Raw genomic sequence first — 21,073 nt, forward strand, 5'->3', positions numbered from 1 at the left:
TTCATTACCATTCAAAAATATTTCAACTGATGTACGCGTATCTTTTGTTCGGCTTTTCACATGAAAATAGAGTCAGTATATGTGGATTATACAAAAAGAAATTGTTTATGTCATTGTGATTGATGCACAGTAAGACTATGTCAAAAAACTGGAAAATGACATAGAGAAAAACAATGATTAATTTTTTATATAAAAATACAGTAAAGTACTAGTAGGGTTAAGAAAAATCATTTTCTAAAATAAGATACTTGCTCTTCTCTTTCTTTCTTTCCGACAAGCATCAAAACCAAAAACCAAACCTGCGGTTAAAACTTATACCTCCTCTGCAACTAAAACAGAGAGAAACAGAGGATCTTTGTCTATATAAGCACAAGTCAAGCAACAAGGGAACATTTCAAAATTCAAACAAATCTCTAAGGATGATAGAACGAAGCTCCGTCGAGGAAAGAGAGGGTGGCCGTACAATTCTTGTCGGCGTGAAGCTAGACGCGCCGAGCAGAGAGTTACTCACATGGGCTTTGGTTAAAGTAGCTGAGCCTGGTGATACTGTGATCGCTCTTCATATCCTTACCAACGGTAAATAAACTTTTTTTTCTCTCTCTTACAGACATAAAAGCCCTGATCTTTTTATATGTTCTGTAATTAAAAAAAAAGGTTTCGTTTCTTTATTTTTTTGTGTGTAGAGATTGTTAAGAACTCTTCGCTTCTCTCTTTGGTGAAAACATTCGACTCTGTTCTCGACGTTTACGAAGGCTTCTGCAACTTAAAACAGGTAAAAAAATTCTGAAAACTCTTTTTGATCCTTTTTTGAAAATGTTGAAAGTTTTGTCCTTTTTCTTTGTTAGGTGGATCTGAAGCTGAAGCTGTGCCGTGGCGACTCTGCTCGGAAGATCATAGCTAGAGAAGCGAGATCGTTGTGTGCTTGGAAAGTTTTAGTTGGGGTTTCGAGAACTCACCATAAGATTCGATCATCAGCTTCTGTGGCTAAGTACTTGGCTAAGAAGCTGCCAAAGGAGTGTTGGGTTCATGCTGTGAACAATGGTAAAGTTGTGTTTCAAAGAGAAGGTTCTCCTCCCTCATTGGCCATGAACAATTCTCAAGGTTTGACCTTTTTTCTTGAATTTATTTTTTATTGTTTAGGTTAAATAGTTAACTATATCTTAGTAGTATTAGTATATTTAATTAATTTAATTTAATTTAACACTTCGATTTTTCGGTTCGATTTATTTTGATAAAATCTTGAACCAAATAGTTTACAGATATATTTTGGTTTGTTATGGATCTTTTTATCCACTCCAGTGTTTAGTGCTTTAAATTGGGTTTTGGTTGTTTGTCATAGGGAAGGAAGATGTTAGGAGGAACACTTTGTTGAATGTGCTTCAGAGATCTGTTACATTGAGCACACCTACCAGAGTTGTCAGCCATTTTGAGGAGGAGGCTTCCAAGGAAGATCAATCTTGTGGCCAGAGTTTGCAGCAGGCCTTGGAAGCTGCTCGTTTGGAGAGTTGTTCAGTTTGTGGTTCTGATTCTCTGTCTCCAAATGGTACAAAAGCTTCACATATCAATGATGAGTGCCACAAAGCTAAGGAGATTGTGCCTGTGAAAGGTCTAGAGGAATTGGTTAGGAAACAAGCTGAACCTATACCAGGTTGGCCTTTGCTTCGTCGTGCTTTATCTTCACCAGGACAACCCATTACTACTCATAAACAGATACCAGTAGCTCAATGGGCTTTAAAGCTTCCTCCAAGGAACAATAAGCAAATTAGTTATGACCCTTCTCATGGTACTAACTCTATCACCACTCCTGACACTAGTCCAAGAAAGCTCCCTCAGGAGCTAGAGAGACTTTACCAGAGATTTTCTTCTACTTGCCAGTTTTTCAAATACAAGGAACTTGTTTCAGTGACATCAGACTTCTCTGCTGGTTTGTTCTTGATGACATGTTCACACTTCTTGAAAATCTTGAAGCCTCTTGTTATGTAACTAAGAAAAAAAGCATTGTGGTTTCAGATAACTTCATAGGCAGAGGAGGCAGCAGCAAGGTTTATAGAGGCTGTTTGTCAAATGGAAGAGAGGTTGCTGTGAAGATCCTCAAGCAAACAGAAGATGTCTTGAATGATTTCGTCGCGGAGATCGAGATTATCACAACTCTACTCCATAAGAACATTATCTCCCTATTAGGCTTTTGCTTTGAAGACAAGAACCTATTGCTTGTATACAATTATCTCTCAAGAGGAAGCCTAGAAGAGAATCTTCATGGTAACAAGAAAGATCTGCTTGCATTCCAGTGGAGAGAGAGGTACAAAGTGGCTGTGGGAGTAGCTGAGGCGTTAGACTATCTGCACAACAGTGCTTCACAACCCGTCATACACAGAGATGTCAAGTCATCAAACATACTGTTGTCTGATGATTTTGAGCCTCAGCTTTCTGATTTTGGGCTTGCGAGGTGGGCGTCTATATCTACAACTCACATAGTCTGCTCAGACGTTGCAGGAACCTTTGGGTATGGAAGAGTCCTGTTCTTTTTTTCAGCTGATGTTTCTTGAAAGTTCTTGGCTAATCTTGTTTTTTTCTTTGTTTGATGCAGCTACTTGGCTCCAGAGTACTTCATGTATGGTAAGGTGAATGATAAGATAGATGTGTATGCATTCGGCGTTGTTCTACTCGAGCTGCTCTCTGGAAGAAGACCTATTAGCAGTGGATGTCCAAAGGGACAAGAGAGTCTTGTCATGTGGGTATGTGTTTTGCATTTGCTGCATAATAGTATGTTCTCTGCTGCTCTTGTTGAAACAAGAATGTGTGTAATGGTCATGTACAGGCCAAACCAATTCTAGAAGATGGGAAGTACTCTCAGTTGTTAGACCCGAGTTTGCAGATTAACAACAATGGTGATCAAATGCAGAGGATGGTGTTAGCTGCTACTCTCTGTATTCGACGTAGCCCTCAAGCTAGACCGAAGATGAGCAGTGTAAGTCATGTTCTTTTTAATCTAATCATAGTACCTATATGCAGTTGTCTTAACGAGTATGGAATGATTCAGGTCTTAAAGCTGCTAAAAGGCGATGAAGACACGCTCAAGTGGGCAATGCAACAATTGAGTAGTAGCTCCTCAGATGAAGCAGAGATGCTTGAGGATGAGCAAAACCAAAGATCTGACTTGCAGTTACACCTCAACCTTGCGCTTCTTGATGTTGAAGATGACTCTGTCTCCATGGGTAGCTTCGAGCAAGGCGTTGTCTCTGTGGAAGAGTATCTTAAAGGCAGGACAAGCCGTTCTTCAAGCTTTGACTAAACCCCCCCCCCCAAAGTTTTACTGAAACTATGTATTATATGTGAGACTGGTGGTGGGATTTGTAGGGTTCTTTCTTTTTAGCCCTCATACCTCACCTGGTTTAGGATTGTGATTGTAGTTTTCAATTGTTGTTTTCACAATTTTTCATTCTTTTGAAGTTTGTTTTTGTGTAAACTTGTGGTAATAAAATAAAAGAGAAAATAGTATCAACAAAGTATTACATATCTTTTCTTTAGACCACTACACTGCAATTAAAGACTTTTAAAATGATAATTAGAGTGGTTTGGAGTCTTAAAACTACTACTACCTAAAAGATAAATAGATAATTGCAATAGTCTTTGAGTTCAGTGAAGAAGACTTAGTGTTGGTGCTGCCTTACTTGATGATGCATACAATGTCTCTGCATTCTCTCATCACACGTGCTTCGTGCAGCCATGGTTTGAATGCACCTTCAAGAACTATGTTCTGCAACAGGATGCAAAATCATACAAGACATTAATACATGAGTTTCATGACACCAATGCACACAGAGACTTGCACATGTTGTATCCAAAAAGATTAGTCCATGCAACAGAAAGCTGTACCTCCAAGTAAAAGAAAAAGCCGCGCAATAGGTTCAAAGCTCTAGATTCATCCTTAGCGTGACGAGAACTACGAAACACACGCTTGAAGTCTGCATATAATCAAACAAAAAAGGCAAAACTGAAAGAGATTGACAAAGATTCATACATACACACCATTCCTTAGCCAGTAGTAATCAAGATTATATTTTACCAGGATACCGGTCAAGATAGGAAGGGCCTAACTGGTGATCAACGTTATATTCAATCTCTCTTCCATCTCGTAGTTGCCTAGACCGAGTCAGATGTTTCTTATGTGATACCTCAAGAAAGCGTTGCTTGAACTCGTTTTTATCATAGGGCTGTCTGAGAATCTCCAGTAGCTTCTTGCTAAAGGTAGAGTTGAACATATCTTCAAGCTCAATACGGTCTTCAAGATCCTTTAGAAAAAAAAATGTCAATAAATCAAGAATGAGAAAGGACATAGAAAGTAAAGAGAGGTTTTCACATACAATCACTTTGCCGTCTTTGTTTGCTTCAAATGGGGAAGGGCCTCCATCAGAAAACGGACAGTTGCTGACTGCAATAATATCAGGATCTGATAAAGGTACTGAGGCTTTCTCAGGCTTCAGTTCAATGACAGTAACAGAGTTTCTCAGATACGCTAGGAAATAGTCATAGCTTTTATCCATTAAGTTCTTGTGAGCTTTGAAGCTGTGAAGCAAGCTGTCTTTCACATGACTTGTAGACTTTGGTTTAGCCTTGTCCTTGTACACTTCTTTCTTTTGTTTGGTGTCTTCTTTGTTAACCCAGTTCTGATCAGTCTTGAGTCTTTTTGAAGCTCTGAAAATCTCATGAGGCTTTGCCTTTCTCCTTTCACTATAACTCTCTTCATTCTCCATCTTGCTGGCTTTGAAATCGATCTTGGTCACACAACCCTTCTTCCCTTGTGGAGCATCTTTGGTGGTGTTAACCACTGGGATGATCTTCTCAGCCTTCAGTCTCTTTGAAGCTCTGAACATTGCATTACTTTCGTTGAGTGTCTTTGGCTTCCTTCCTCGTCTAGTAACTTCTTTCTCTTGATTTGTCTCTTTGACATCACTTGTATGCTCTACTTTGATAGTCTTCTTGTGCAGAAAGACTTCTTTCTCTTTCTTGGTGTCTTTGCCACCATAAGTTCTATGCTCTAACTTGATAGTGCTCTTGGTGGACATATCAGTCTTCTTCTTTCTCTGTAGAGGGGCTTCTTTCTTTTGTTGGATGTCTTTGCTTCTATGCTCTGCTTTGATAGGAATCTTAGTCATAGCAATCTTCCTTCCTCTTAGAACAACATCTTTCCTGAAGACAGTTGACTTATGATCTTCTTTACGAGTCCCACTCTCCAACTTCTTTGAAACGAAAGGAGGAGGCTCTGATCTTATTCTCCTTCCTCTACGCTTCACTTCCTTATCAGTAGTGTACGTAATACGCAGTGGAGAAGCCTCCCTCTCAAGCAAATGAGGATGGTGGTGATTGCTTTCCTTAAAGATCGTCAAGTACTTCATATAGTCTAGATCATACTCCACATCATCAGCGCAAACAATCTGCATATTACTTCTAGCGTCGAGTGGCTTGGGTGGTGAATCCACTTCACCGCCACGAAGAGCCAGCATTCTACCGAGATCTATTAGTTTCCTCTTCACAGCTGTCCTGCCCAGCTTAGAGCTGTTCGGTTTCCTCATCCTGAAAAACAAGCATTGACAACAACAACATAAGAAAAAAAACATGAAACTGATCAGACTCAAACACATCAAACATAAGATAACTAATAAAAAACAGCATACAACAAGTGTTTCACCACACCATAATGTGTAAAGAAAATGAAAAATTTCTAATTTTTTTTTTTTGTAATTCTAGTAGATGAAAGTAAGGTAAACACTAATATAGTAAATCTGAGGCTAGAAACTAATCACAAAGCTCAATTACTTAACCTAATGGTACAACATTGAGCCCAAAACCTCAAGAACAGCACACAATTAATGATGCTTCGCCACACCAAAAGGTGTCAAGAGAATGAGAAAGTTTTAACCTTTTTTGTAATTCTAGCTGATGAAAGCAAAGCTATTACACAAACACAGTTCCCAAGAGAAATTACTATTTTAAGAAACCAAAGACCGAAACTTTCTTTATTGCAAAACAATTTGTGAGCTCTTTCAGAGTGAAATCAAGACACTTTCGGGTGATTAAAGACCAATTCAAAGATGGGTAATGCTTAGAATCGAAAGATAAGCTAAGCTCACAAAAACCCTAGAAGTGAAATTCGTAATCTGTAAGAACAAACAAAGACCCACTCTTGTATGACATCTAAACAAACAGAAATTAGCTTACTTTACTTAAGAATCAAAATGGTGTGGATTTGGTCTCTTCTTCGCCTGGATTCGTCTTCGCTCACTGTAAATGCATGATTCGAAAAAACTCAGAGCCGTTCCGTTCCTTCTGACTCTAAACTATACTTACGCGCTATTTTTGTGTTAAGTACCCTATATGGGCCGATATAGTGGCTTTAAAACATAAGGCCCAATAAAGGTTTTATCTCACAGTCTATCAATATAAGTCCATAATATTTTAATGATTTTATACTATTGAATTTATTTATCTAAGTTTTAAACTGATAAATATGAATAAAACACATGAAAAAAATTATAATTATTCTATTGGTAAATTTATTTTTATCTGATACTATATAAATGTAAATTGCTAGTTTTCACTTGATTTTATTTCTATACAAGTACATATTTTGTGGGGACGAGTTCACCACTGAAAGGCATGTGGTTATGTACGAGATCTCTAAAGTCAGCAAGTCAAAAGAATACATAACTGAGAGTTGTACACTTAGATCATCAAACCATTGCTTCGAAAGGGAAATGTGCTTGTCATGAAAGCTGAGTCGCACGTTTTATGTTTCCGGCTATCTAGAGCTTGACTGTTAGGCTGTAAACATTGTTCCCATAAGTGGACTGAGCACCTTGCCAGTTATATATGAGACTCTCACCAAGATTGCGGGCTTGTAGCTAGGGACTATACGCGACTAAAAACTTATATATATATGTGTATGTATACAAAGTGTATAATATACTCCCTCTGTTTTTTAAAGATCCATGTTTTAGGAAAAAAAATTGTTTTAAAAAGATACTTCCTCTGTTTTTTAAAGATGTATGTTTTGGTGTTTTCACACATATTAAGAAAATACATTAACTATACATCATTTTTAGAAATTATCAAATTCCAATGCATTTTAACCAATAGTCTTTCAATAAATTCAATTAATTTTATTGAAATTTGCAATTTTTGTATAGGAAACATAAAAAATACATCTTTGTGAAACAATTTATTTTCCTAAAACATCTATCTTTAAAAAACAGAGGGAATACATTTTTTACTTTTTCAATGTATTATTTAATGAAAATCTGTTAACTTCGAGAAAATTAATTGTGTTTATTGGATTTTTATTGGTTAAATATTATGGAAAATTGTTATTCACAAAAATCAATGCATTTTTAATGTGATTTCTTAATACTCCCTCTGTTTTTTATTGTAGGTATTTTTGGCAAAAATAGTTTGTTTCACAATGTAAGTAGTTTACATATTTCAATGTAACTTTTCATTTATTGGATATTGTATGACCAATGAAATAATGCTAGGTTTTTAATAATTGGTTGAATTGATTGATTAAATAATTTTGTTTTAAAAAATAACAACTCCTAAATATTTGTGATTTTAACCAAAACTACTTACAATTAAAAACAGAGGGAGTATATGTGAAAAGTAATGTATCTTTAAAAAACAGAAGGAGTATATATTAGGTGTATCATTGAATAAGTAGTGCAATAATTCCTAAATATTAAATATGGCATCACCATATACTCTTCTGGGAAATCTTCATTTTGGAATGATAAATCTATCTTATTAAAACAGAAACATTCTGTTGGACCTAACATTTATTTTGTAAGTTTTTAAATTAAATACACATTTATACTTTATAGTTAAACCTACATTAAATCACTAATGTTACTTTCTTTATACTACTATCCATGTTTCCAAACAATATACATATTTCTTTGTACTACTATCAATGTTTTCAAACAATATATTTTTATACTACTATCAATGTTTCCAGACAATACAATAATTAATCTTAGTTATTTTATATCTATCATTTTCTCTTTAGAATTTTGTAGAAACATCATAATTTCATAAATTGCAAAATAATGAACTTTAAAATTTGGATTATAAGATTACAAATTATGAAACTATTACAATTTAAATCCAATTAGATTACATATCGGTCATCCATCAGTTCAATCGGTTAGTCTCGAGGTTTAGTGATTTTTTTTTTAATATGAATATTTTAAAAACCAAAATTGAATTGTCAGATCTCCAGATTAACGGGTATAATTACAATCGGGTTGAATTTAAAAACACTGATTTAAATGCAAAAATATTTTAAATACACACTCTTTAAAAATAACCAAAATATTTGTTAATTTATTAGTGAATTTTTTTATCGTAAAATATTCCGCGCTTCCAAAGCGCGGATCAAAATCTAGTGGTTGTTGAAAAGGGCTATCATCGCAATAGGGCTGGAATATAAAATTAGAGAGATGAAAGTTTAAGACTTGTCGCCAACCTTTTGATATATAATTTTGGAATTTTGGAATTACGAAATCGCCTTCTTTGATCTTCTAATAATATATTCGATTATATTCACATTAGTTTCCTGGTCTCTATCAACTTTCCATCGTTTCATATTTTATTCCAACATCATATATTGGCACTGCCATGGATTATTACTTTTACTATTTCTTACATTTCGTGTTGAAACGTATACCTATAGTTAGATATACACTATAACTCATTTAACGTTCGAAATATGTTGTGCATCCAAATATAGTATTCTTGGTTTCCCTAGTATATATCCAAATCAGTCTTATAAATTATCTCATTGAAATATCAGTTGTCCGGAAGGAAATCCGATAATTAATAACAGCAATGAAATGCATAGGAATCATGTGTTATCTGTATATGCATGAATGTAGCAATGAAATAACTTGCTATATAAAGTGTATATTCTGTAATGAAAAAATAATATTAATCACCACTCTTTATATAGTAAAATGAGTTGAGCAATGTATTTACTATGACCTAACGTACACGTTTGTAAAAATAAAATTTACCATTACTGAAAATTGAAGTGTGAGCAAAGAATAGTCTGATTTAAGTTTTTGCTCGAATACAAAAGATTAGTTTTTTTTCCCAGAAATTTAGTTAATCAACAGGTCCGGTTACATGTGACTAACGTGGAGATACAAAGATTAGTAGTATTAAATATATTTACAATAACTTAACTTGGTTTGAGCATGGATCACTCCTTGCTACGTGATGTCTAAGCGAAGAACACGTGCTTCCTCTGACTTTTAATTGATTGGCTGATGAGTTTTGGAAGAAGAGTAACGTAGCTTCATCAAGCTACATTGAAGAAGATAAATAGGCTCCAACATGCTACTTGTGATATACTTCATCAGCTTAAAGGATGCATGCAAGCTTATCATCAAGTCAATAGAAGTTCTGAGCCGACACAGTGATAAATAAACAGCTTGTCCCACATGTTACTTGTAGTCATAGTATTAGCTAAACGAAATATTATATTGCAAGATAATGATATATGTTTCACCCTATCACATAGGCCAAAATATATATATGGTGCTTTACTACATAAACAGACACATTTAGTCATAAAGTTAAATATTTAACAATGGAACTTTTACTCCCACATCCTTCAAACTCATCTCCTCTGACTGTTCTCGGTTTCTTAGACCGAGCAGCCTCCGTTTACGGCGACTCTCCTTCCCTCGTCCACGCGACCACCACCCATACTTGGTCTGAAACCCACTCTAGATGTCTTCGTGTCGCTTCGACTCTTTCTTCATCCTCCCTCGGAATCAACCGTGGCCAAGTTGTCTCCGTTATTGGTCACAACGTCCCTTCTGTCTACGAGCTTCAGTTCGCTGTTCCAATGTCTGGCGCGGTCCTCAACAACATCAACCCTCGTTTGGACGCTCATGCACTCTCTGTTGTTCTGCGCCACAGTGAATCCAAGCTCGTTTTCGTTGACCATCAGTCGAGTTCTTTAGTCCTTGAAGCTGTCTCGTTCTTGCCCAAGAATGAGAAACCTCGTCTTGTCCTCCTCCAAGATGACAGCAACACGTAAGGCCGGTTCGGGGTACAACCTGAACAATCGGTTCGGTCCCAAATTATTTTAAAAGCTACATAGATCACATGCTCCAAATTATTAATATTTTTTAGTGTTTTAAAAATCTTTTTATACAGATAACATGTCTAGGAGGTAAATCTAATATAAACGAAATGATTTTTAAGAACAATTTTTTTCTAGTAGTATAGACATTCCAAAAATCAGTGTAGATACCCGCAAAATCAATAATTTTCTATAAAATGTCTAATTACTTTCTTGAACATTGATATATTTTATTAAGATTAATCCTTTATTTTAAACAACTATATATTAAGATTAATCCAAAAATGATGATAAACACCTTAAATTTCAGATCGGACATTGCCAACATGTCAACCTCTTCGTCCGCTGACGTGGATTTTCTCGACACATACGAAGGTGTTATGGAGAGAGGAGACTCGGAGTTCAAGTGGGTCCGTCCTAACAACGAGTGGAACCCAATGGTGCTTAACTACACCTCGGGAACGACGTCGTCTCCCAAGGGTGTGGTACTTAGCCATAGAGCAGTTTTCATGAGCACGGTTAACTCTTTGCTCTACTGGTCTATGCCTAACCGACCAGTCTACCTATGGACACTACCGATGTTCCACGCCAACGGTTGGGGCTACACATGGGCCACAGCCGCTGTGGGGGCCACAAACATATGTGTCAGAAGAGTAGACGCTCCCACCATTTTCGAGTTGATAGACAAACACCAAGTGACTCACATGTGCGCCGCGCCGATGGTTCTCAACATGTTGACTAACTATCCAGCTCGGAAGCAGCTTAACCGACCGGTCCAGGTTATGACAGCCGGAGCTCCTCCTCCGGCCACGGTCATCTCCAGCGCCGAGAATCTAGGTTTTAATGTGAGTCACGGTTACGGGCTGACGGAAACTGGCGGTCTAGTTGTCACGTGCGCGTGGAAGCCCGAGTGGGACGGGCTAGGACAAGACGAGAGAGCAAAGCTCAAGTCAAGGCAAGGGATCAGAACCGCGGTGTTCGCGGAAGCTGACGTGCTGGACACGCTAACGGGAAAGAGCGTGAAGCGCGACGGAGTCACTGTGGGAGAGATCGTCTTCAGAGGCGGTTCAGTCATGTTGGGATACTACAAAGACCCGGAAGGCACCGCGGGGTGTATGAGAGGAGACGGATGGTTCTACACTGGAGACATTGGTGTGATGCACCCGGACGGTTACTTGGAAGTCAAGGATAGGTCAAAGGATGTGATCATATGCGGAGGAGAGAACATCAGCAGCACGGAAGTTGAGACGGTTTTGTACACGAACCAGGCGGTTAAGGAAGCGGCTGTGGTGGCTAAACCGGACAAGATGTGGGGAGAGACTCCGTGTGCGTTTGTGAGCTTGAAGTGTGGTGATGATGGTGGGGCTGTTACTGAGAGAGAGATAAGGGAGTTTTGTAAGAAGAAGCTACCGAAGTATATGGTTCCAAGGAATGTGGTTTTCATGGAGGAGCTTCCGAAGACTTCTACCGGAAAGATTCAGAAGTTTCTTCTTAGACAAATGGCTAAGTCTTTGCCTTGATTGAACTACACAATCTTAAGTACACTGTATGGTTTACCTAAAGTAGAAGTCTCTGGTTCATTAGTTTGTCTCTATTTTCTTGTCGCCAATCATTAAATGTTTGTCCGGTTCTTAGTACCTACTCTCTCTTTTTTACAAAAAGACCAAAAATAATTCTGCATTTCCAAAATAATTTAACATATGTTATAAACCATTGGATGGACGGCCATAACCGAACCGTACCGGACAGTACCGGGCGGACGTACCGGACATACAATACCGAACCGGACCAGACGCATGAGAAAGAAATGAAGACTTAGACTTTACCATATTTATGTTTTGTATTAGGATAATACTATTTCCATGTATTTACTATTTCCTATTGGAAATAGGATCTTTCCATTTATCTATTCCTGGTAACATGTATATATATAGATGCCTATTGGCACATCAATAATAAGAAGAAATACAAGTTTTACAACACGTTATCAGCACGAGAGCTCTGAGAAAACCCTGAGTGAATTTCGAAACCCTTTTTCCCAGCAACCACCATAAACCCTAGAAATCAGACGAAACTTCAAAACACCGTATCTCCTCAACCCGACGGATCCAGACGACGAGCCACCTATCAAATTCAAGATCTCGACGAGACGAATCCAACGCCGTCGACCTCATCGCAATCCGATACCGGACGCGTTCTCACGAGCTATTACAAGAAGCGCCGTCAACTTGATTCAAAACCCTAATTCGGACGCAACTTCGAATCGACGTATCTCTCAAACCATAAGGAGTTAGCCGACGTTACTTATATCAAATTGAAGCTCTCGACGAGAAGAATCCATCACCGGAAACCTCGTCTCAATCCGACTTCAGACGCGTTCTCCACCTCCGTTTCAATCCGCGTTGACAATTTCCTTTTTACTAAAGGAAACCCTAGCTGTCTTTCCATTCTCATCCGACCAGCACACATATTGACCATCCGACGAATTGATCAGCACCCGATAAGCCACCAGACGATCCGACAGTTCATCCAACAGCCGGTAGAGGTTCCGGACGATTCGATCAGCCCGTTCCTTGCTCGCGATAGATGTTCAAGCCGTTCGCGGTTTTCTCTCCTCTCTCTAGGTGGTCCAGTTTCAGATTCTCTCCAATCTAAAGGTAAATAAAATCTGAAACACCCTTTGGAACCATATCAAAACGAATTTGGTTGTTTGTTAAAGGATTGAACATTAAAATTTGATGAACCTAAAAACCTAGGACAATTGAATCCCTAAATAAATTTGAGGAATTAGGATTTGGTTTAGTTCTCCCGTTAAGTTGCTAGATCAAACGGTCATTAGGTTGTTAGAAGCACAAATATTCCTTATTCAATAAGAGATTGATTAAATCAATTAAAACCAAAACACTAAGTGTTCTTGGATCTCGAAAACCTTATGATCTGAATGATCAATCGGAGCCAATAGAAATCGATCACCCCTTAAACCCATCTTGGTCGATTTCACAAACTATAAATTCTATAAACTGAAATCTGAATTATTTTATTGATTGCTTGATTGATTGATTTGTTGAAATTTCCTTTCTGCTAAAATGGAAAATTTCATTTTCTGAAAAAAATAGAAAGTTTCATTTTCTGAAAAAAATAGAAAGTTTCCTTTTCTGAAAAAATAGAAAGTTTCCTTTTATAAAAAATTTCCTTTTCTGAAAAGTTTTCAGCTTATGTTAAATTGCATATTCCATACTGAATTTGAAATAGGAATATTGCTAGAATGCTCACCATTGATCATTGATTGCTTAAAGGGATATTTCATGTTGATTGATTAATACTTGTTAGAAAATTTTGTTTTGGTTGGTGTGAACCATTGATATATTGAGTGATAAAATTTCTAAAAGTATTTTCATGTTTGATTGATTATTTGAATGCATGAATTCTAAGAATTGATTGATTGATTGATATGATTCAGATGTCAACCTTGGATTATGATACCCTAGAAATTTCTGGAGAAAATTATCTAGGATGGGCAATGAATATCTCATATATACTATGGACAGAGGGTCTTGGGAAATGTATCATCAAGGATGATCATGGAACCAAGAACGAAATGGCATTAACAGTAATGAGCCATCATCTCATTGAGGAACTGAGAAATCAGTACCGAGATATAGAGAGCCCCCGATGCCTCTGGACAGAATTAATGTCCAGATACACTAAGGTGTTATTACCAAAGATAAGGCATGAGTGGATGAGCCTCAGATTCCGGGACTATGGGTCCGTGGAAGAATATAATTATACCTTGTCCGAAATAGCTCATAACCTGATATTATGTGGTGAAAAAAAAAGTTAACAGATGAGGAATTATTTGAAAAGACATTCTCTACAGCAGATCCAAGAGATCTATTTTTACATCATAGAGAGAAATGTTTCACCACATACAATGATCTGTTTTCATACTTATTACAAAGAGAGTGGATGAATCAAATAAAGAATGAGATGAGTGGTTATGAAGCAGATTGTGATGAAAGAGATAATAAATCCGAGGAAGCCACATCCAAAGTGACAGTTGGAGTGGCCGGCTTGACCATAGGCTAAAAGGCCATTTGACATCCTGAAATTTTGCTTTGTTTGTTTGTTTTACTTTAAATCTTATTATGTTATATGATTTGGTGTTTTTATGAAAACCCTTATTGAATGATTTTTATTTATCTTAGAATTACAAAGCATAAAAATATCCACGAAAAATAAAAATAAAATTCTCCCAATAAATCTTGTTCTAGAAGGATAGTTAGACCACATCCAAGGCATTGCCTGAAGGGCATTATATACACCCAATTTCGTGGCCCATTGAGTACTAACAATAAATGGTTTCCATATAGAAACAATGGGCAAAAGAGAACAAAAGGTTCCTACATATTATGAAAGAAAAATCGCCTAAGGCCTTATAAGAAAGTGGTCAAGACTATACCTATATACTCTACTGATTAATACTATGCTAAGATCAGTATGATGAGAGGCAAAAGAGCCATGGTAATCAGTTGGTTAACCATACGAAATTACACTTAATGGCATGACCGGATTAGCCATCCGGATCGATCCAAACTTGATGCATATAATTGAAAGGCACAAAAGAGTTATCCCATAGAATCTCACGTTGTGAAACATGTACACAAGGGAAGCTCATGAGGCTTAACTGTCCCAAGTATCATGAAATGGCATAATGGTTTATAGCATGTTCATGAGGGGGAGAATACACACCCGTGTGGTACATGACCATACTATAAAAACATGAACATGATCCGTGGGACATGGTCTATGACCATGGTAAATTAATACAAAGACAAGCCACGTCCATCATGATAAACCATCCGGTCGAGACCGGGATGGATGGACAGGACGTGGACGCGGTCAACAAAGTTCATACGACCGTACCACGGACGATGAAACCGACCGGGTCGAGAACAGAACCATGGACAATCATTTGGCCGATTTCCTATAATACAAAGGCCACGACCTAATGCTTGGGAACACACTGATATACATGTGTAAAGACAATATGCATCAGGCCATATAAGTGAGCATAGATATTCCCATCTCAGATTGAATACGGGTCACGACCAGACATATGAAATCTTAAAGAGATTTAACCACCACATTCATATGTGCTTTCTAAGATAGAAACTGAGATAAGAATTGGGAATATATGTTGGATAGGAGTATGACTTTCTCCCACGAATTTATATGAAACCTTGAGCCAAATATGGGTGATAAGATTAAATGGCCAGGTTCACGGATTGCATGAGTAATCCGACTGTCCAACATCAAAAGTGAGAAAGCTATAAGCTGGATAAAGAGTAAGAGATTGGTATTAACCATCATTGTCTTGGCAAGATCCTCGGACTAGAAATATAATCTAAGACGTCCAAAGAATGTGATCAAATAATGCAAAAGCTAGCAGAACTAGATGCCAGACACATTGACCCGAAAGGAAAGAAAATAATGACTAAATGTCATACCAGCTTATGCACCACGAAATTTGATGTCCTAAGAGACACAATCAAGTTGCTACAGAGTCTATACAAGATAGACCAAAGTGTTCCATAAGATAAAGGAACCTCGGATAGAAAGAAATGAATAGGTGCACAGAATGATATAAATCCGAGTTCAAAAGGGAACCAGTCCGGACATGGAGATAAGGCTGGTCAGCTAACCATCTAAGGTACCAGACCATGTAGTTTGGGACGCCAAACTGCAAGGAAATAAAGGTCCTAGATAATGAAATCTCAAATCGATTTGGACATGTCTGGAACACAATGGAACCATACATAAGAGTGTTAACACCACTGATGTATTTACATATAAGAGAACTCATAAAAGAAAGTAGCACTTGAGTATAAGATATAATGCGAGGATCATAAACCCAAGAGAGTACTCACAAAGAATAAAATGGACGTGGGGTTTAAAGTAAAGAAAGATGGACGTATTGGCCATAAAACGCCATCAAGTGATAAAACCAGTGAATGGGTCATGTGAGGACAGTAAACCGTGAGATAAGGACATGGTCACGTGGTCTAAGACGTGCATGTACCTATTTACAGCATTTGAACATAGCTGATTACACAAGGTTACTCACAGAGACCGAAAAACAGTTTATAAAGAGATATACTCCTATGTGGTGGATGCTACTACTCAGATTCGAAATTGACAAAGGTCTGGTCATAAGTAAGAGATAAAAACGTAGTAAGCAAGCATATGGATCACTGGATCAAATATTATAAAGGTACCACAAAGATGAGAAAAGAAATTCTCAATGAACAGCATTGTTCCTAAGCTGTTCATGGACTGAGTCATTAAGCAGCTGTATAAGTAAAGGATCTGTCTAAGAACAATCCAATTCAGTCCATACATACTTATAAGAAGTACAAAATCCCTTGTGTTTGGAACCAGCCTAAAGAGAGGTTGATACAGTTTATTTCTAGATCTCAAAAGATCAGCTATCATGTAGCAGTCCATAGGCACGCCTAGCAAAGGTCCATACGAACTAAGGACATGGGACTGCATATACAGATATAGCCGTATGAGAGAAGTACCAATCACCATGTGATTGGTCGTGGTCTATGACCCAATGGTCTACGGCAAAGGCTTGATAGCAACACACCAACAACATCTTAGACATCCATCAAAGGTTGTGTGTGTGTATAAACAAGATTGATTCTTAAGACTATGTATATAAGGACTGCAATAACTCATAGCAGAGACCATAGTCGTGGGTATGTGTATGAGATCAGCACGCCCTAAGTAAGATATAAGATGGTCACAGCAAAAAGCGAAGAGAACCATTATGGTTCACGCCAAAGACCATACCAAATCAAAGACTATGTCCGGCTTCTTTCCGGCCGAATCATCCATGAGAGATGACTAATTTTGTTAACCCAAAACGTGGTATGACTTTTGAGGTATCAACTATCAGTATGGATAGTACATATGGCAAGAAAGATTGATTGCCAAGAATAAGGTCCGATGAGTGTACTTGGTTATAGAACCAAAGTCTAATGAGTATGTAAAACTCATTGTAGTAATGATCACTGATCAAGTCATGATCTAAGACACTCATGAGAAAATTATGGACGTGTATAGACAAGGTCTATGACACAATATGGATCGACCAGTTCAGTACATTTTCGATAGTACTTAAGAGAAATATCTCACTGTCCATAAACGACCAGGTCATACTATAGGACGATCCATAAACACTTATGGATGAGATCCGACCAAGTAAAGTGGTTAGTAGTCTAAGAGACATACGTTTTTGGTCAAGGACCATAATGGTCGACCATATTATAAGTTGGACGACATAAGGCACAGTACGTCCAAGTGTTCTTCTGCGAAATTCTAAGAGAAAGAAACACAGACACTCCAAGCTCACTGAATCAATATTTACAAGTCCTTACACGGACATCTTCAGTGATGCATTCATCAGGGGGAGTAGTGTGTGTTGTACTCTTTTTCCTTCACCAAGGTTTTGTCCCATTGGGTTTTCCTGGTAAGGTTTTAATGAGGCAACATGAAGCACACTATGAACTCTGAAACGGTTATGGCGTCCAAGGGGGAGTGTTATAAACCATTGGATGGACGGCCATAACCGAACCGTACCGGACAGTACCGGGCGGACGTACCGGACATACAATACCGAACCGGACCAGACGCATGAGGAAGAAATGAAGACTTAGACTTTACCATATTTATGTTTTGTATTAGGATAATACTATTTCCATGTATTTCCTATTTCCTATTGGAAATAGGATCTTTCCATTTATCTATTCCTGGTAACATGTATATATATAGATGCCTATTGGCACATCAATAATAAGAAGAAATACAAGTTTTACAACAACATAAATATTTTTTTTCTGTCTTCCAGATAACCAATTAATTTGTATATAAATCATTTTATTAATTTAGTATACATTGAATACAGATATACTATTATTTTTACAATTTTTTAATTTGCGTAAAATATATCAAAACACACTCTTTAAAAATGGAGTATTTGCAATTCAGGTTGACTAAAATTCAGTTTCAGCTATAATTTTTATTAATAAGAAAACATATGATTGGATCTAGTCACAAAACATAACATGAGTTGTACACGAATTTTATCATGACACAATTTTCTTTTATTATTCTTTGTGCAAGGATTTGTCATTATGAAATACTGTTGTATAAAGAGTAAGAGAAAACAAGTTAGTAGCAAAGCTGTTGTTACCTCTGTGTGTAGTAACCACAAGAAGATTAGCATCATCTCATAAAAAAAATCTACAACTTCTCTCTGTGTTAGGTGGCTCTGTTAACTTCGCATTCTACTCCACAACCCAGAGACTCTAGACTGGTGATGTCTCTTCCTGCTCCCTCCAAAACCGCTGTCACTCACACTCCCACCTTCATAAAGCTTCTCATGAACCTCTGAGAACTCTTTCGTCCATGTACTCATCGGAATCACATACGAATCATCCTTGGTTGTTCTCTTCTTCTTCTCCTGCTCAAATCTTTTCACGTTTTCAGATATCTGATGGAACGTTCTGTTCACTTTAGCTATCCCTCTTTCGACAGGCTCCACCACGTGAGAAACAGTGAACCTCATGTCATCAGCAATGATCTCCCCGCTCCCCATCACCACATCACGCACGCTCTGCGGGAAACTCAACCGCTTATCACTCTCATCACGCCTACCGTACCTCATCCTAGTCGTTCTCTCGCTGTCTTTAACCTCCTCCGGGTCAGGAGGCGTGTCTATAGAGGCGTAATCCGACATCACCGCCACGTTACGCACGCATCTCTCCCCACGCTTGTAAGGCGCCGCTGGAAAGACGTAGAGATGAACCACAGCAGCAACACCCATCTCAATGCAGATGATGTAGTCTTGTATTCTCGTCTTTAGCTCCTTTGCTAACGACCCTTTGAACAGTCCCATGGAGAAGAGGAACGCAACGATGATACCTTGCCACCAGGTGAGGAATACAATAGACTTGAAGGTTAAGAACTTGGCCAATGGTTTGATTGGTGCTAGCTTATCTTTGATGACACCGTAGAACTGTACAAGGCAGTACAACGCCCATGTCTGACTGAAGTTCAAGACTACAGCTAGATATGGATACCCGTAGTTCCATTGGAACTTTCCTTCTCCGTAAACTCCACAGGCTTCAAGGATCATTGCTAATAGAGCACAGATCAGTTTCAGTATCATCTGAAAGTAGAATTTTAGAGTCAGTTGAGTAAATAGTCGTACCAAAAATCTATGATTAGTAAACATACATATTGAACGATGCCAATTTTGACAGCGTGATAGAACTGAGGACCAAGATTCCAATCTTTTAGGAAGATGTTCATTGGGAAAGGATGCTCCACAACTCCATAAGTACATGTGCCTTCGAGAAGAGGAGTGGTCTGGGTGATAACTGTTTGTTGTTCCATGAATTCAATCGTACGTTCTTCTCCATCTGCAGATAAAAAAAAAAAAATACTATTAAAATAAAGCTAATCCCTTTGTGTGAATTATATTGATGGTTATATGTGAAGAAGCAATTAGTAGTACCAAGGCAAGCAATCAAATATCTCTCAAAGCAGTAGAGAGCAAAAGCTTCATAACAATCACGAATCACCTCGCAGTTGAAAGCTGCTTCTGAATTCAACAAAGACAGAAACTGACGCGAAGAAAAATCATAAGAAAACTAGAAATTACCAAAATAAGAAATTAACGTTATATATCAATCATACCGATTCGAGGGCATAAACAGGGACCATGAGAATAAGTCCAATAAGAAACTTCTGCTCCTGTAATTAAAAAAAAAAAGCTTTCAATTGTATACTGTTCCAAGTATCATTAAGAGCACATGAAAGATGGAGTAACGAACGAACCTCAGGCTGATTGTAAGAAGCAAGGTGTTCAAAGATGAGATACATAGGGAGGAGGATGGCAACAAGGACGAAAACACTGGCACTCAAGATTGGCCAAGTGAAGGTGTTCTCAGCATCAGCAACAATGAGGTCAGGAAGCCACATTAACCGGAATCTACTAGAGGACTCTCCCATGGAGAGGATAAAGAAGAGAGAGCAGAGGATTCCCCTCCACTCCATTTAAAAACAAAACAGTGAAAAGCAATCAAGCAAAGTGATCCTCTGCTCCTGTGTTGGATTCAGGAAGACCTGCATTATGAGTAAACAAGATTTGGGTTACAATCAAAATCAAATCTTTAGCAACTGTTATATATATTATATACCAAAAACCCCCAAACTCACTCATCCTTTCTTCTTCAAGCTAATGACGATACTCGATTTTGATTTTGAATAGAGAAAAGTTGATAAAGCATTACGAGTAAGGAGACGAGAATTGAATTGGGTTACGATCAAAATCGAAACTTTGGGAATCAACAGCCCAGATAATATAAAATCAAACGCAAAAACCCTAAAATCACAGCAGACCTAATAAAGACGATTCGGCATGCGACAAAAGGAGCTTCGGATCGGATCAGTTACGTTGTTTCAAACGGAGAAACAGAGAGTCACGGTGGGTGGGGTTCGAGGTGGGTCGTATCCAAGAAAAGATTTGAGACTTTTTTCTTTTAATTTAATTTCTGATTTTGCGCGTTCGTTGTGGGAAGAGGAAGGGAAACTTAACCAGTTTTTTTTTTCCTTCTGATTTTGCTGATGTGTTACTTTCAACATCTATTTAGATTATCTGACGTGTCGCATTCTCATTTATATACTTCTTTTGATTTTTTTAAACAAACAAACAACAACAGAAAGTTCTACCTTAGAAAAAAAAATTCATTGATTCTTTTGAATTTTAAAAGAGTAACAAGTTCTGAAAAGTATATAGTACCAACAATTTTATTTATTTTTCAACATGTTTTTGATTGGACATACTTAGTATATTATTAC

The 21,073-nt window shown here is 37.6% G+C and overlaps 4 protein-coding genes across 6 annotated transcripts; 2 read left to right on the forward strand and 2 right to left on the reverse strand.

The window, feature by feature from the left end:
- Window positions 1–238: 238 nt before the first annotated feature.
- LOC108843147 (protein kinase STUNTED) lies at window positions 239–3,509 on the forward strand. The gene is made up of 8 exons (XM_056994205.1): window positions 239–576; window positions 684–772; window positions 846–1,101; window positions 1,340–1,924; window positions 2,011–2,503; window positions 2,588–2,735; window positions 2,819–2,968; window positions 3,041–3,509. The coding sequence occupies exons 1-8, from the start codon at window positions 420–422 to the stop codon at window positions 3,290–3,292; spliced, it is 2,130 nt and encodes a 709-aa protein (XP_056850185.1). The 5' UTR covers window positions 239–419; the 3' UTR covers window positions 3,293–3,509.
- LOC108843148 (uncharacterized) lies at window positions 3,494–6,326 on the reverse strand. The gene is made up of 5 exons (XM_056994207.1): window positions 6,220–6,326; window positions 4,365–5,574; window positions 4,067–4,292; window positions 3,877–3,965; window positions 3,494–3,757 (listed from the first exon to the last, which is right to left on the reverse strand). The coding sequence occupies exons 2-5, from the start codon at window positions 5,571–5,573 to the stop codon at window positions 3,668–3,670; spliced, it is 1,614 nt and encodes a 537-aa protein (XP_056850187.1). The 5' UTR covers window position 5,574; window positions 6,220–6,326; the 3' UTR covers window positions 3,494–3,667.
- Window positions 6,327–9,597: 3,271 nt separating this feature from the next.
- LOC108843108 (probable acyl-activating enzyme 4) lies at window positions 9,598–11,781 on the forward strand. Its single transcript, XM_018616206.2, has 2 exons — window positions 9,598–10,095; window positions 10,455–11,781. The coding sequence occupies exons 1-2, from the start codon at window positions 9,644–9,646 to the stop codon at window positions 11,662–11,664; spliced, it is 1,662 nt and encodes a 553-aa protein (XP_018471708.1). The 5' UTR covers window positions 9,598–9,643; the 3' UTR covers window positions 11,665–11,781.
- A 6,431-nt stretch (window positions 11,782–18,212) lies between these two features.
- LOC108843109 (protein LAZ1 homolog 1) lies at window positions 18,213–20,799 on the reverse strand. 3 transcript variants are annotated; one of them, XM_056994221.1, is made up of 6 exons: window positions 20,615–20,799; window positions 20,051–20,338; window positions 19,910–19,966; window positions 19,728–19,836; window positions 19,448–19,632; window positions 18,213–19,379 (listed from the first exon to the last, which is right to left on the reverse strand). In XM_056994221.1, the coding sequence occupies exons 2-6, from the start codon at window positions 20,267–20,269 to the stop codon at window positions 18,483–18,485; spliced, it is 1,467 nt and encodes a 488-aa protein (XP_056850201.1). In that variant the 5' UTR covers window positions 20,270–20,338; window positions 20,615–20,799; the 3' UTR covers window positions 18,213–18,482. The 3 variants fall into 3 exon arrangements, with proteins under 3 accessions (XP_056850201.1, XP_056850205.1, XP_056850210.1); XM_056994225.1 differs by having other exon boundaries at window positions 20,669–20,790; XM_056994230.1 differs by lacking the exon at window positions 20,615–20,799 and adding an exon at window positions 20,432–20,595.
- Between the last annotated feature and the right edge of the window lie 274 nt (window positions 20,800–21,073).

This window comes from Raphanus sativus, chromosome 2 (genome assembly GCF_000801105.2).
Source record: "Raphanus sativus cultivar WK10039 chromosome 2, ASM80110v3, whole genome shotgun sequence".
Classification (NCBI taxonomy): Eukaryota; Viridiplantae; Streptophyta; class Magnoliopsida; order Brassicales; family Brassicaceae; genus Raphanus; species Raphanus sativus.

Bases quoted from the DNA above. Each gene is read 5' to 3' on its own strand.
- LOC108843147 (XM_056994205.1), top strand. From the start codon at position 420: ATGATAGAACGAAGCTCCGTCGAGGAAAGAGAGGGTGGCCGTACAATT. The intron at 577-683 runs GTAAATAAACTT...TTTTGTGTGTAG, and splicing joins TCTTCATATCCTTACCAACG to AGATTGTTAAGAACTCTTCG. The intron at 1,102-1,339 runs GTTTGACCTTTT...TGTTTGTCATAG, and splicing joins GGCCATGAACAATTCTCAAG to GGAAGGAAGATGTTAGGAGG.
- LOC108843148 (XM_056994207.1), bottom strand. From the start codon at position 5,573: ATGAGGAAACCGAACAGCTCTAAGCTGGGCAGGACAGCTGTGAAGAGG. The intron at 4,293-4,364 runs GTATGTGAAAAC...TTTTTTCTAAAG, and splicing joins ACAAAGACGGCAAAGTGATT to GATCTTGAAGACCGTATTGA. The intron at 3,758-3,876 runs GTACAGCTTTCT...ATCCTGTTGCAG, and splicing joins GCTTTTTCTTTTACTTGGAG to AACATAGTTCTTGAAGGTGC.
- LOC108843108 (XM_018616206.2), top strand. From the start codon at position 9,644: ATGGAACTTTTACTCCCACATCCTTCAAACTCATCTCCTCTGACTGTT. The intron at 10,096-10,454 runs GTAAGGCCGGTT...CTTAAATTTCAG, and splicing joins CTCCAAGATGACAGCAACAC to ATCGGACATTGCCAACATGT.
- LOC108843109 (XM_056994221.1), bottom strand. From the start codon at position 20,269: ATGGAGTGGAGGGGAATCCTCTGCTCTCTCTTCTTTATCCTCTCCATG. The intron at 19,837-19,909 runs GTATGATTGATA...TCTTCGCGTCAG, and splicing joins CTGTTTATGCCCTCGAATCG to TTTCTGTCTTTGTTGAATTC. The intron at 19,380-19,447 runs GTATGTTTACTA...TTCTACTTTCAG, and splicing joins AAATTGGCATCGTTCAATAT to ATGATACTGAAACTGATCTG.